Consider the following 14,551-nt stretch of genomic DNA (forward strand, 5'->3'; position numbering starts at 1 on the left):
AGGGAACAAGTAGCAGTACTGTTGTCCCATGGCACCCCCACCCACTGTGGGTCTCCTTTAGTCACTACAGACTTGAACTTACTTCTAGGAGCTGCCCAGTGGGGATCAGAACAGGTGGAGAAGAGTGGTGATTATTTAGGATTTATGGCCCAAATAACTGGATGGTTCTGTGAAAGTATTTCCAAGTTTATTCAAAATTACCTCAGTAGGTTATTTTAAGGATACAAAACAGAGACTATAAGGTGTTTTTTAACTACCATGCAAACTGTTCTAAAGAATTGAAAAATATAAGCATATAAAGGGAAATTAAAAGGATAATAGGAAAGCCAACATGGGCAGAAAATAATTATATTGCTATTTCATCAAGTATGGTGAAATTCAGTAATGAAGGGATCAATATTAACATCATTAAATAACCTACCAAAATATTTTCAGCCTAATTGTTCCCGTCAAATATTAAGAAAGAAAAAGAAAAAGCCCATTCTTTCAATCCCTATACTCTTTACAGTACCTGAAAGCACTGATAGAAAAGGGGGCTCTTTTTATTAAGCGCTGTTTTCCAGTGGTGAGATTCATTTGCTTCATCTCTGCATACAAAGACAAAGATGGTAGGTGAGTCATAGAAACATACTGTGCTATAAATTGTCACAAAGATTTATAGCTGCCCTACATGATAATCAGGAATCACAGAGCTTTGGGGGCAGCTGACAAACCTTATTAAAGATACTTTACTACCTACGTATCTAGCATGTCATGAAAGTACAATTCAGGGAGGACAGCTTCACTGCTTGATCTATGCTCACACAAAAGAATGCTCATCTCAAGTGCTGCTCAGTGTGCAGGGCCTATTCTTTTCTGACATTAAATAGAAGAGTTCTACACTTAGGAAAATTAAGAGTACTAGGAGGAAAGAATTACAGTACTGAATATTCTAGTTAGCTCAAGAGGAAAATACAGGTTGATTTCCCCCCAAATTTTGGAAATTATTAAAAAATACATTACCATTATAAAACTGGCACTACTCACAGAATTTCAAAAATTTGTACATTTCTTCCCTTCTCTTTAAATTGTATACCTAACCAAAACATAGAAAACCTAGCTAGACTCAATACATACTTACATAAGAGATTCTAGTGCTAAAGGACTAGTTACCTAAAGGCATCATTTTCTTCTTTCATCTATGCCTCAGCAGTGGCATAGATGAAAGAAATCTTCATTCCCACAAAGTTGAATACTAAGTCTTAATGTGAGTCTCTAGTCAGTTTATTATATTAATCAGCATTATTCCATTACAAAATAAAGGGATTCAACCACCCAGGCGAATGCTGTAAAAAGTATGCTCTGCCTTTCTATATTGTCCTGGACTCTGTACACACTGGCATTGACCACTGTGCAGGAAAAAGGAAGGCAGCACACGTAACAAAACCTGTGGCGTCTTCCATGCTGCCTCATTTCGAGTTTGCTTTTTACCATTTTTATAGTGAGAACCTGAGTTGGCTTGTGGCAGAATGGTTGGGGCTAATTTTGCAAATAGGACATATGAAATGCTAATACTTAGACTTTTGAAATGATCATTATATAGAGGATTGGGGAACTTGAGTTATTACATGTGACTCTTACTTGATTTAAAAAAGTTTTAATAAATAGCACTGAGAGAAAGTTTCCCAAAAATACAGTTTACTAGAAAATACTCGTTCAGAAACATGTAGCTTGCTGAATTATCTACCACATGCTTTGATAAACTTCATTGTCTGTAGGAGTGATGTCTGTGCCAATCAGTATGTTGCAGTATTGCTTCAAAGCTGGCCCTTGTACACAGGACTAAAATGCCTATCAGACACCTTCTGTCTAGACTGTAGGAGAGAGACAAATGTGAGGCCCCCCTTAAAAGCAGGCAGCTTCTTTGTCTAATGCCATTAAAAAATGTTATGGCTAGTCAGGAATGAGAATCTAATGGTTGTAACTCTTGATTTAAAAAAAAACTTTGGGGGGATAGTAATCATTAGAGATTCTGTTGCATCAACCTCTCACAGGGCAAACCCCCTTCACTATTTCTGGGCCTTAGCTCATCCAAGGAAATTTCCTAAGGTTTCCCCACCCTATCCAATAACAACACACTACTAACTGTCATGAAAACACTACTCACAGAAACTGGGAAGAACAATTAAGAGGACTGAGCTGAGTAGCAACCAAAGTGCACTTTTCTTAAGAAACCTTCCCTAATGAGCTTGTGTTTCCCTCAAAGTGGCAAATAGCTGGGACTATAGCAGCTTCAAAGTGAGGGGGTTGAATACAGTATGTTTTTCAAGGGATACCCCAAATCATGCCCATCTATCATGAATACAATCCAAAAGTGCAGCTGATTTCCAGATTAGCTAGCTAATCTGTGAAAGAGCCAGTGAAATCAGAAAATGGCAGAAGGCTATGTCCATTAAAGAAAGTTTCTGGCAAAGGTACAAAGAGGTGGGTCATTCTTCTGAACTCTGGTCTTAAAAAACTATCACCAACTTTGTCACTTAACCACTCAGATTGATCCTTAAAATAAAAAGGTTCCGATCTATTTCAAAAGACTGATGTGATGAGGAATAAAACAATAGCTTCAAGTGTTTGCGTTGACTAGAGAGAAACATTACATGAATATACAACCATGTCCAAATACATTAGTATCTAGAAGAATATGAATACTCCTTTAGAAAAGACAATGCTGCTCAAGAAGATTTTAAATCTTGCATTTTTATAGAAGTATTTTTATGTATTTCAAAAAGGATTTAGTTTACTGTTTACAAATGTTATCAACTAACCCTGATCTTCAGAACTGTAGATTTTACCATATAGTATACTAAAAACATACAACTATTAGGAAAAAAAACATACCTGCAAAGTCTATCTTGTAGCTGAATTTGGAAGTAGTAAAAGAAATGGAGCCACAAGGATTTGTTTTGAAGCTTTTTTCGATATCTTCACTGCTAACTGAACACTGAATGTTGGTATCCGGCTTTAAGACAAACCAGAAAGTTTCATTTACCAGCTGTTCACATTAATGGCTTGGCCACAGAGGTGGTACTGTGGTCACAGAGACAGAGGACAGGGAAGCAAGGAAAACTTAACTAATCACTTGTTCTAGTTCCCTATATACTGGGAGAATTATAGCTAAGCCAGCATGTTAAAAATAGTTCAATGATTTCCACCAAAGACACTTCAACAACTGGTTATAATGCCATTTCTGAAATTATTACAATTGTCAAAAATTATGACAATAATTACATGTCCTAAGTGGCTCAAAAGTTAAATCTTCTTTAAGTGGCTTTGTAAGAAAAAAAAAGACCACAAGCTTTAATCATTAACTTAATCACTAACTAGCTGTGTGACTCTGGACAAATTATAGTAACGTTACTTTCTTTGACCATAAGACCTAGTGTCAACATCTACTTCAAAGTTGTTATGAGGATAAAGGAAAAACCATTTGTACAACACCTAACATAATACCTGGTGTACAGAAGGTGTTTAATATGGGCTGTTCTCTTCCCTTTCTTTGTCCACCAAATCAAACTTGGAGTTGCTCAGATGTACTGATACCATGCAACTCTCAGTCACAATCGCCTTCTGTACACACAGTAAACACAGACTGTTTCTTCTAAATAAAGTATTGTGAAAACCTGGGGGAAAGAAAAGGAAAAGGCCTAGACGAATTTCTAATTTTTCCTTTTAGTTAAGCTATCTGATTTCCTTAGGGTTAGATTTCTTTCAGGTTCGCTCACATTCATTTTATTAATCAGCAAGATGACACTGAGTGGATCTAAGTCCCTCCTGCTGTGTTTAAGGAAAGGAAATACCTGAAACATGTGCCACTTTCCACATTCTGCCAAGTAAAACCAGCCCCACTGGGTGTCCGATGTGTCCATGTCATCCACCTCACTGTCTGTGGCTTTAGACAGGAATTCTTCTGCTTTGTGAAACATCTCCTGAAAAGGTAGAAAGAGGTCAAGAAAAATATTTTTTTTCCAATAATCAATGTACTTTTTACACATTATTTTCTTCTTAACAAAGAATTATATTCCCAGCGTTTTTCCCCAATGACACTTCAAAAGCAGCACTCTATGTTGTATATTAGTTCTGAAGATAAACATTTAATAATGTTGAAAAACACTGCTTACCAAATAAAACAAATAATGATACACTTAGGTAGGATATATAAATGCCTGTTCAACCATTTAAGTAAGTTGTATCCAAACCTATAAACACTCTCCAGACTCTCAGTATAATGCCAAAAAATTTCTGTCTCATCCTATGTTTATTCATGTTTTTGGTTAAAAGGGTCCATGCTATCACAACTAATTAAAACCAAATATATATGATTTTTGTTTTAAACATTTCATTTAATGGCATGGAAAGATTTACAATATACAATATAAAGTGTTCAGGCCCTGGCTGGTGTGGCTCAGTGGATTGAGCACTGGCCTGCAAACCAAAGGGTGGCAGGTTCGATTCCCAGTCAGGGCACATGCCTGTGTTGTGGGCCAGGTCCCCAGTACGGGGTGTGCAAGAGGCAACCACAACTAATATTTCTCTCCCTCTCTTTCTCCCTTCCTTCCCTTCTCTGTGAAAATAAATAAAATATTTAAATATATATATATATATATATATATATATATATATAGTGTTTAGTACAAAGAAGGTTGCAATAAATAGAAATAATATAATCCAATTTTAATTACAAATACTTCTATATTTACCCACATGAATGTATATTCATGTATATGTATATGTACATGCATGTGTGTATATGTGTACATACAGAGAAAGTCTGGCTGGATATACAAAAATTTATTGTAGTTTTTCTGAGTGTTAGGATAGCAATTATAACCCTTACATGGCTCTTACTATGTGCCAAGTACTGTTCTCAGTTCTGTAAAGATAATAACTCATTTAGGCCTTACAACAACCCTATAAGATGGGTACTATTATCCCAATTGTATAAATGAGGAAACTGAGGAACAGAGAGGAAAAACAATGAAGAAGCCAGGATTCAAACTCAAGCAGTCTGGATCCAGGGTCTGTGCACTTAGCCACTATGGTATACTGTCTTATACTTCATTATCGATAATTTCATAATCTTAACGACAAGGTCTGTCCAACCTTTTTCCTTAACTACAAGAAAAAATCCAACCATGTTAATATAAGAACAGACTGCGCAACACTGATGTAACCTGGCAATCAAGGAGAGTGGACTGGAATGCACATGCATGAACAATGACGACTTCATTGTACTAGTAAGTGGGGGCAGCAGATGATGTTGAGTGAGCATGTGTACTGTGTGGCCATCTCATTCAAAAAAACTGAATGAGTATTTTTGATCCACTCATTTACTGATGGGCACTTAGGCTGCTTCCCACACTTGGCTGCTATGAACTTTGGGAAGCATATGGTACATTAACACAATGGAATACTACTCAGCAGAAAGAAAGAAGGAGCTCCTACCCTTCGCAACAGCATGGATGGATCTGGAGAGCATTATGCTAAGTGAAATAAGCCAGGTGGTGAAAGACAAATACCATATGATCTCACCTACAAGTGGAACCTAATCAACCAAACAAACAAGCAAGCAAAATATAACAAGAGACATTGAAATAAAGAACAAATTGACAGTAACCAGAGGGGAGGTAGGAGGAGATAATGGGGAGAAAAGGGGGAAGCGTTGCCAAGGAACATGTGTGAAGGACATATGGACAAAGCCAAAAGGGATTAGGATTGAGGGTGGGAGGTGGGGATGGCTGGGGTGGGGGGAAGTGGTAGGGGAAAAATAGAGACAACTGTACTTGAACAACAATAAATAAAAGAGAGAAAAACCCAAAACATTTATTAACTGAATAAATAAAAGTATAAAGTCACTTTACTCAAAGTAAAACTTAAAAAAAAAAAACTGGCCCTGGTTGGTGTGGCTCAGTGGATTGAGTGCCGGCCTGTGAACCAAAGGGTCACTGGTTCGATTCCCAGTCAGGGTACATGCCTGGGTTGCAGGCCAGGTCCCCAGCAGGGGGCGTGTGAGAGGCAACCACACATTGATGTTTCTCTCCCTCTCTTCTCTCCCTTCCCCTATGTCTAAAAATAAATGAATAAAATATTTAAAAAAATAAAATAAATTAAAAAGATTGAATGAGTAGAGGAATGAATCTACATCAAATTTTGCAGTTAATCTTGAACATTCTTCCACAGAAACTACTTGGATGATTAAGAAGGCTGCAGCTATGGGCAAATGGTGATTGGCAGCTTCACCATGACAATGCACCCACATGTGCATCACATCTCCTGCAGAGTTTTTGGCAAAATATTAAATCACCCAGGTGACTCAGTCCCACTAGGACACCAGATTTCGTGCCCTGTGATTTCTGGCTTTTCCCAAAACTAAAATCACCTTTGAAAGGGAAGAAATTGCAGACCCTTGATGAGATTCAAGAAAATACAATAGTGCAGCTGATGGCTATTGGGAGAATTGTGTGAGGTCCCAAGGTGCCTACTTTGAAGGGGACTGAGGTGTTATTGTCCTTTGTACAATATTTCTTGTATTTTGTATCTCCTTCGATAAATGTCTCTATTTTTCATAGCATGTGGCTGGATACTTTCCGGACAGGCCTTGATCAACTAACACATACAAATTATCTTTGAAAAGTTTTAAATATTCTTGGGTGGGGATTGTGATAAAGAGGAAGTCACCAGAGAAGGAGCAGAGAAGTTAGTTAAAGAAGGTAAAACTTTAGTGGACTGTTGCTTTTTGTCTTCATTTTTTAAGGATTTTAAATTACTAGTTTAAATTTATATAACTAATCAATGAGAATTGGCTCCACAAGATAACACTAGAGACTTTTTGACCATTACTTCCACACTTCCATTCCTTGTATCTTCTCACCTACCTTCTCCAGGGTTAACCAGTGCTATCAACTTACTATTCATCTTTCATCTCCCTCTCTCTGCCCCTCTCTCCCTCCCTTTGTGAGTGTGTATAATCATATACACATACACAAATATATATAATTATTGGTGATTTTTAACATTTTTATTTCCTATATACTTGATTTTTAAAAAGAATATTCACTTGAGTAATTTTGAAAATATTTGTTTTTAATTTCATTATTTTAAATGTCCATCATGTTTCCAGAAACTGTGTAACCTGGGATGAGATTCCGTTACCTTCTCCAGGACAGTTTCCTCATCACAAAATGGAGATTAAAGGCTCCTGCCTCACTGGGTTGTTGTTAGAAAGGAATGAGACAATGCCATAAAGTACCAAGCACAGTACCTGAGCTCAGTGAAGGGGACTTGTTATTTTTTATTCATGTTTTGAACCTCTCACCGAGGAATACTTTATGATTATTTTGTTTTTTTCCCCTTCATGTTTTAAAGTTGATTGGCTGCTAAGAAATGAGAAATAAAACAGCCCAGGATCGGAGCTTTAGGTTTAAGACCCAATATTTACCTTATATATTTTCACCACATAATAAGACAATGATTTCAAATTTGGGATCATTTGTACATGTTAACTATTCACAACTTCTGCTTCTTCCTTCTATTAACATTCACATCATTTGGCTATTTTACTGTGAGAAAGAAGCAAAGCAAGAATGACAAAACTTCAGTTTTACTCTTGAAAATACTCAGAAAAAAATTTGGAAGAATGACTCTGAAGGTAATAGTTAAGACAAATATTTGGCTTACAAGTTTTATCTTTTCTGTACTAGAAAAGGGAATTTAGCAAATAGGCAACATGGATGCTTTGACTCATCACACTGTCCCTAAGGTCACACATTAAGCCAGGTTGTAAGTGCAAGTGTTTTACCAAAGTCCTTTCAGAACTTCCTGTCATCAACAGTTTGGGGTAGGACCTAGGACCGACTCATATTTAACCCCTGTTTTAGAGAGGGCAGCACTGTATTGAACATTCCTAAATCACTTCAAATTTTATAAAATCATATATCAATTTACACTAATTTTTTCCTACATGACACAATGTGCAGGAAAAGTCATTACAGTCAAACCTTTGCTTCTCACCCAACTTGTTCACGGAAAACAATTCCTCGGTTGTCAACAGAGAACACTTCAGTTTTCAACCCAACAACCCATTCATGCCAATAGCTGTATGATCAGTCACACATCTCTCAGGTGTGATTCGGTTTTTGAACAAATTGCTTCTCTGGGACAAATTAAGTCTGAGAACTGAGGTTGCACTGTATTCTTCAATTAAAGTTAGGAAAAACCTGAAGCAGAGGAAACGTAATTATTTCGTCTAGAACCATAGAGTTAGCAATACAAAGAAGATTAAAGAAACACCCAAGGCCTCCTGAGTGTCAGTTCTCCCCTAAGCTGCCAACACCCACTGCTTCGTCTTCATATATGGCAGTCATTCCTTCTTTCCTCTGTTGCCAAAGCTTAATTTGGTTGCTTTTCTTCACAGATACTATGGCTTTCTTTCCAGACTCAGTTCATAAGACTAAATCTTAACAGTTTTCTACAATAAACTTTCCCTCCGAAGGAATGGCTATTTGGCAAAAAGCTCATAGAGTAGTCAAGTTCAAATTAATAACTCTAAAATACCATAACACAGTGACAACAGATCTAGGTTAGAACACACTAATAGGCTCACAGAATAGTCAAGTTCAAATTAATAACTTTAAAATACCATGACACAGTAATAACAGATCTAGGTTAGAACCCACTAATAGGCAATAAAAGGAATGTATGCAAGTTGTCTGTCATGGAGTGGACGATTAATAAATGTCAGCTGAACAAGTCAGTTCAGCCACAATGCCATACATAACTCTGCATCGGTTTTCCAGTTTTTAACTGGCAGATAATGATACTACCTCCACATCAGAGAGTGAAGAAAAAGAGTTAGTACGAAGTGAAAAGCATTTTATAAATTTTCAAGTGCAGTATGCTAGTGGAACCTGTCTATAATGCTATCTATTCCGAAGGTTATATTTATGGGGCCTAAGAATAGTCAGTTTGGATCATCAAATTGAAAGACTATGTGGAAAATGAGTTTAAAGTCAAAATCCTGTTCTATAGAAGAAAATATACTTCTGCCTTCTAGACTGGCTAAAAGCTTTCTGATAGGTTTATTACAATATACAAAATATAATTTATTTTGTTAGTATAAACATAATACCTCGAGGAAATCATGTTTGGTCTGGAAAATTTGCTTGTCTTATAGAAAGAAGATCCAAAACTTGATGCTAAAAGCTTAAAAACAGGGTAGAACATTTGGAATGACAGAGTAAGGAGATCAGTGGACCCTCTTCCCAGCAAAACTGCAGTTTAATTGATGAACATAATTTTTTTTAAAGAAGTCTCTGGAAATTGTCCTAAGGCATACAGCAAATGGAGACACATTTACTCAAGAAAATCTACTAAATCTCACAACAGGCAAGAGTCTGTGGCATTTAAACCAAGATCTGTTCTATTGCCCCCCAGTTCACCAGCTCTGTATCACAGAAGCTCTGCCTCTGGCATGTGCAGCCAAGAAGGCAGGGACCTGTTTTCCTTCCAGCTTCTAGTCTGGGGCTAGTTTCATCTTAGGAGGAGTAGGCTGCTGGGGTTTCTCATTCCCTTCAGCTGGGAGGTACAGAGGTCTATTCTGGGAAGGCACAGAGAGCCCCAGTTTCCCTTCCTCCATTCAGACCCCACTCATTTGGTGGAAACTTGACCCCAGGCCCACGAGGCAAAGACGATTGGGCCTTGGTAGCTACCACCCCAGTTTGCTCATAGGGTAGAAGTTTCATGCCAGGAGGAGTAAGTAAAGAAGACCAGAGGCTGCCACCACCCCTCCCACTTAGTGCCCACTCAAAGACTGAGGAGCCACTCTGGGAAAAGTGCCCCAGTCCCAGCTCCAGGAACTCTAGAGTCCCAGCACAGGGACTCTAATCCAGGGGAAGGCATGCCATAAGAACAAAGAGCTTTATGTTTCTACCTGAGGGGACTGACTTTATTTGGAACAGAAAGTAGAGAACCTTGTGCCTAAGAACACTATAGAAAAAATGGAAATCTTGATAAAAAAAATTTATGGGAAGCTTGAAGCTCTGACAACAAGCAGAATGGCAGAGCAGGCAGAAATTTAATATAGAGAACAAGGGACAGCCAAGAGGCCTCCTGGGATTATCATCAACCATAGGAGGTTACCATATGAGGAGGGACCCCCCAAAATGGGATTTTCTTCTGGAGAGTTGGCCCCTTGTAGTACAAACACTCTCTGCTAGGTGAGTGTTCTAGGAACCCATCTGTATCAGCTTACCAGCTGGCACTGTTGTGAGAGGCTGCGTTCAGCTTCAGTGAATTTCTTTTGAAGACTCTTTCAACACGTTTGCCCATTTCATGATGGATGTCTTATGAGTGCACCTGCCCACACCATGCTGAATGTTCAGCAGTTTTTGACCAAAAACAACATGACCCTCATACCCCACCCTTGCTATTCACCTGATCTTGCCCCAAGTGACTTTTTTTTTTTTGTTTCCCCTGATGAAAAAGTATAGGGAACCATTCCACGCATGGGAAATGTAGCCCAGCCCCCACTCGGAAAAGCCAGGGGGTGCAAGGTCTGGCACACAGGACCCATGCCAAGGACAGGTTCTCCCATGGGGAATCAGGTCTGCATTGTACCCAGGCTGCTATGAGACTTGCTTTTGCTAAAACTCCCTCACCCTGAATTGAGGCAACAAATGTTTACTGAGTATCTTTAACTTCCTAAAGTCTGTGCTAAACCTCCCAAGTATGGAGTGTAACCAGTTCAACCACTTTCCCCCTTGATCTATAACATCCTTCTCTTAGAAGTAATTAGCAGCGTTCTTTCCTTTGTTGTCTGTAAAAGGTAATCACCTACAGAACCTGTGCATAGTAAATGAGGACCATCCTCGATGTAATGTGCCCAGAAAAGCAATAAAAGCCTGTACAGGCAGGGTCAGCTCTCTCTGGCCCTCTTGCCCTCTCTCACTTAGAGAGTGGCCATGCCATCCCTTTTTCTCCACAGGATTTCCATAGTCCGTGTGATTTTTTCCATTGCTGCCACAACACATGGATCCCACAGGTTGGGATCCGCATCAACAAAGTCCTCAAAGAGAATAATTTTGCCATTGTGGAAGAGATGAAACAAAAAACTGCCGAACCACTAAAAGACATCAAAATCGATAAGGTCAAGAACTGTTTTGAGCAGTGAGGAAAAAAGCCTCTATAGGTGTATTGCATCAAATGGAGAGTACTTTGAAGATGACTGAAGTTTAAACATGTAAGAATAAATACACTATTTTTTATAAATAAATTCCAGGTGTTTATGGGTCCCCCCTCATATTTATGCCATAAAACAAGTTTCACTAATTTTAAAAGGAATGAAATTATACAAAGTTAGTTTTCCCACCAAAATGGAATTACCAATATGAATAAGAAAATTTAGGAAATTCACATATATTTGAAATTAAATAACATTACTAAATAACTAATGGGACAAAAAATAAATTACAAGGGAAATTTAAAAGTATGTTGAGATGAATGAAAATAAAAACATAACATATCAAAACTTATGGGATGTAGCTAAAGCAGTGCTCAGAGAAAACTTTATAATTGTAAATGCCTATATTAGAAGAGAAGAAAAATCTCAAAACAAAAACTAACATTCCACTTTAGAAAGAGAAGAGCAAACTAAACCCAAAGCAAACAGAAAGGAAATAATAAAGGGTTAGAGAAGAAAAAAGATGAAGTAGAAAATAGAAAACAATAGAGAAAATCAACACAACCAAGTAAAAGAAAAATAAAATTTACAAACGTTTAAGGTGACTGACAAGGAAAAAAGGAGAGAAAACTCAAATTACTAAAATAAGGAATAAAAGAGGGGACATCAGTACTGATCTTACAGAAATACAAGAATTGTAAGGTAATAATATGAACAACTGTACCCCAGGAACATTAAAATGACTCAAGAAAAAAATAGAAATCTAAATAGGCCTTTAATAAATACTGAGACCAAATTAATAATTTAAAAACTTTCCACAAAGAAAAATTTAATCCCAAATGGCTACACTGGTGAAATCTACCAAATATTTAATGAAAAATAAATACCAATACTTCCAAAGTCTTCCAAAAATTGAAAGAGGAAGGAATACTTCTCAACTCATTCTATGAAGCTGATGGCACCCTGATTTAAAAAGAGAGAAAGAAAAAGAAAAAGGACATCACAAGGAAAGAAAACTAGAGATCAGTGTCTCTTATGGAAAAAAGTCTTCAAATAAAGACCGGCAAACTGAATCCAGAAACATAAAAACCTGTATACACCTTGACCAAGTGAGTTTTTTTTCTAGTAAAGAAAGATTAGCTTAGCATATAAAAAATCAATTAGTGTAACATACTATATTAATAAAAATATAATCATTTTATATGCAAAGAAAAAGAATTTGACAAAATTCAACACCCTTTCATGACAAAAGTGGTCAACAAACTAAAATAGAAGGGAACTTTGTCAACCTGATAAAGAACATCTACAAACACCCCATAGCTAACATCATATCTACTGTTGAAAAATTGAGTACTTTATGGAAACAAGATGAGGATGTCTGATCTGACTACTTCTATTTAACATTGTTCTGAAGGTTCAAACAGGGCAACTATCCAAGAAATAAATAAATACAAATGCATCCAGATTCAATAAAAGTGGGTAAACTTCCTATTTGCAGATGGCATGACGTTGTGTAGGAAATTCTAAGGAATTCACAAAAGAACTACTAGAACTAGTAAACAAGTTCAACACATTTCAAGATAAAAAGTAAATACACAAAATTAGATTTCTATACATTAACAATGAACATTCCAAAAATGAAGTTAAGAAAACAATTCCATTTACAACAGCACCAAGAAGAATAGAATGCTTAGGTGTAACAAAAGATATGCAAGATATATACATTGAAAACTTAACACTGGTGAAAGAAATTAAAGAAAATCTAAATAAATAAAGACATCCCATGTTCACTGGTCAGAAGACTTACTGTTGAGGTGGCAATAGCTCCCACATTGATCTACCAAGTCAACGTAATTCCTAACAAAATTCTTTCCAACTCGTTGCAGAAATTGACAAGCTGATCCTAAAATTTATATGGAAATGCCAAAGTCCCAGAATAACCAAGCAATCTCGAAAAAGAAGAACAAATTTGGAGGATTTACACTTCCTGATTTCACAGCTTAATAAAAAACTACATAAACAAAAAGTATAGTACTAGTATGAAGACATACATACAGGTCAATGAAACAAAACTGACAGTCCAGAAATAACCCCTGCCATTTATTGTGAACTGATCTTCAACCAAGGTGCCAAGACAATTCAAAGGAGGAAAGAACTGTCTTTTTGACAAATAGTTTTGAAACAACTAAATATCCCCATGCAAAAGAATGAAGATGGATCCCCACTTGACATCATACACAAAAATCTCTATGACCTTGGGTTAGACAGTGGTTTCTTAGATATGACACCAAAAGAACGAGCTACAAAAGAAAAATAGATACATTTGACTACATCAAAATTAAAATTTTTTATCCTACAAATGATACCTTCAAGAAAACGAAAACCTGACAGGAAAAAAAGAAAATGAAAAAACAATTCATAAAAAGGTAGAGAATAATTGCTAATCACATACATATATGATAAACCTGGTATCCAGAATACATAAAGAAAATTCACAACTCAATAAAAAAATAGCCAAATAATCTAATTTAAAAATGGACAAAGGATTTGAATAGATATTTCTCCAAAAAAGAAATGTCAGTATCAACAGTCATCAGGAATGAACATCAAATCAATAATGAAAGCTCACTGCACGCATGCCCTCTTCCCACCTAACGTCCTCGGGCATTGCAGGCGGTAAAGCATTAAGGGCATCAGCCAATCTGGAGGCTAAAGTGACGGCCAGTTCGTAGCCACTAGTAGTTGCTGCAATACTGAGCTACTGGTCCGCTGGTTCATCACTTCTCAGGTGTCAGGAAGAGCTCAGCAGCAAGGCTGAACTGTAAAGAATGAAAGCCAATGCATCTGTTTACATGTTTGCAAAAGCCCTGGAGAATCAGTTGCTTCAGGCTACCAAACTAGAAGAATATTTGGATGCTGAAATACAGACCCTGGTCTGCTTGACACGGATGAACTGGAACACCTCCAATAAAAGAGACTTGTGGCACTAAGGAAAGCTCAACAGCAGAAACAAGTAACCTTTCTGCCCTGCTTGCTGAAATTGCTTTAACAGTATGCACCTAAAAACTTAAATATACACATAGGGCAGTACCATTTCACACTTACTAAAATTTCCACAGTCAAAAAAGACAGACAACAGGAATTCAAGATGGCTGCAGAGTAGGTGGAAGTTACACTAACCTCCTCCCAAGTCCAAACTGGAATTACAACTAAATTATAGAACAATCAACCTGAATAACCAAGTGAAGATGAGCTAAACAAAAGTCTTAAAACCAAGGATTTACAAAAGCTACATTAAAATTAATAGGAAGGGCGTAGGCACAAAAAGGGCTGGCCCCATAC

The 14,551-nt window shown here is 37.1% G+C and overlaps 1 protein-coding gene across 4 annotated transcripts in view; it reads right to left on the reverse strand.

Moving 5' to 3' along the window:
• PARP11 (poly(ADP-ribose) polymerase family member 11) overlaps positions 1-14,551 on the reverse strand; it is a 66,914-nt gene that overhangs the window by 21,293 nt on the left and 31,070 nt on the right. For 2 of the 4 annotated variants that reach the window (XM_024569274.4, XM_045200412.2), the window contains exons 2-4: positions 3,834-3,962; positions 2,875-2,995; positions 512-587 (exon numbers count right to left, since the gene is read on the reverse strand). In XM_024569274.4, the coding sequence (XP_024425042.1) occupies positions 512-587; positions 2,875-2,995; positions 3,834-3,962 (326 nt within the window). The remainder of the gene's footprint in view (positions 1-511; positions 588-2,874; positions 2,996-3,833; positions 3,963-14,551) is intronic. The other 2 variants (XM_024569317.4, XM_045200537.2) reach the window with 1 other exon arrangement.

This window comes from Desmodus rotundus, chromosome 3 (assembly GCF_022682495.2).
Source record: "Desmodus rotundus isolate HL8 chromosome 3, HLdesRot8A.1, whole genome shotgun sequence".
Classification (NCBI taxonomy): Eukaryota; Metazoa; Chordata; class Mammalia; order Chiroptera; family Phyllostomidae; genus Desmodus; species Desmodus rotundus.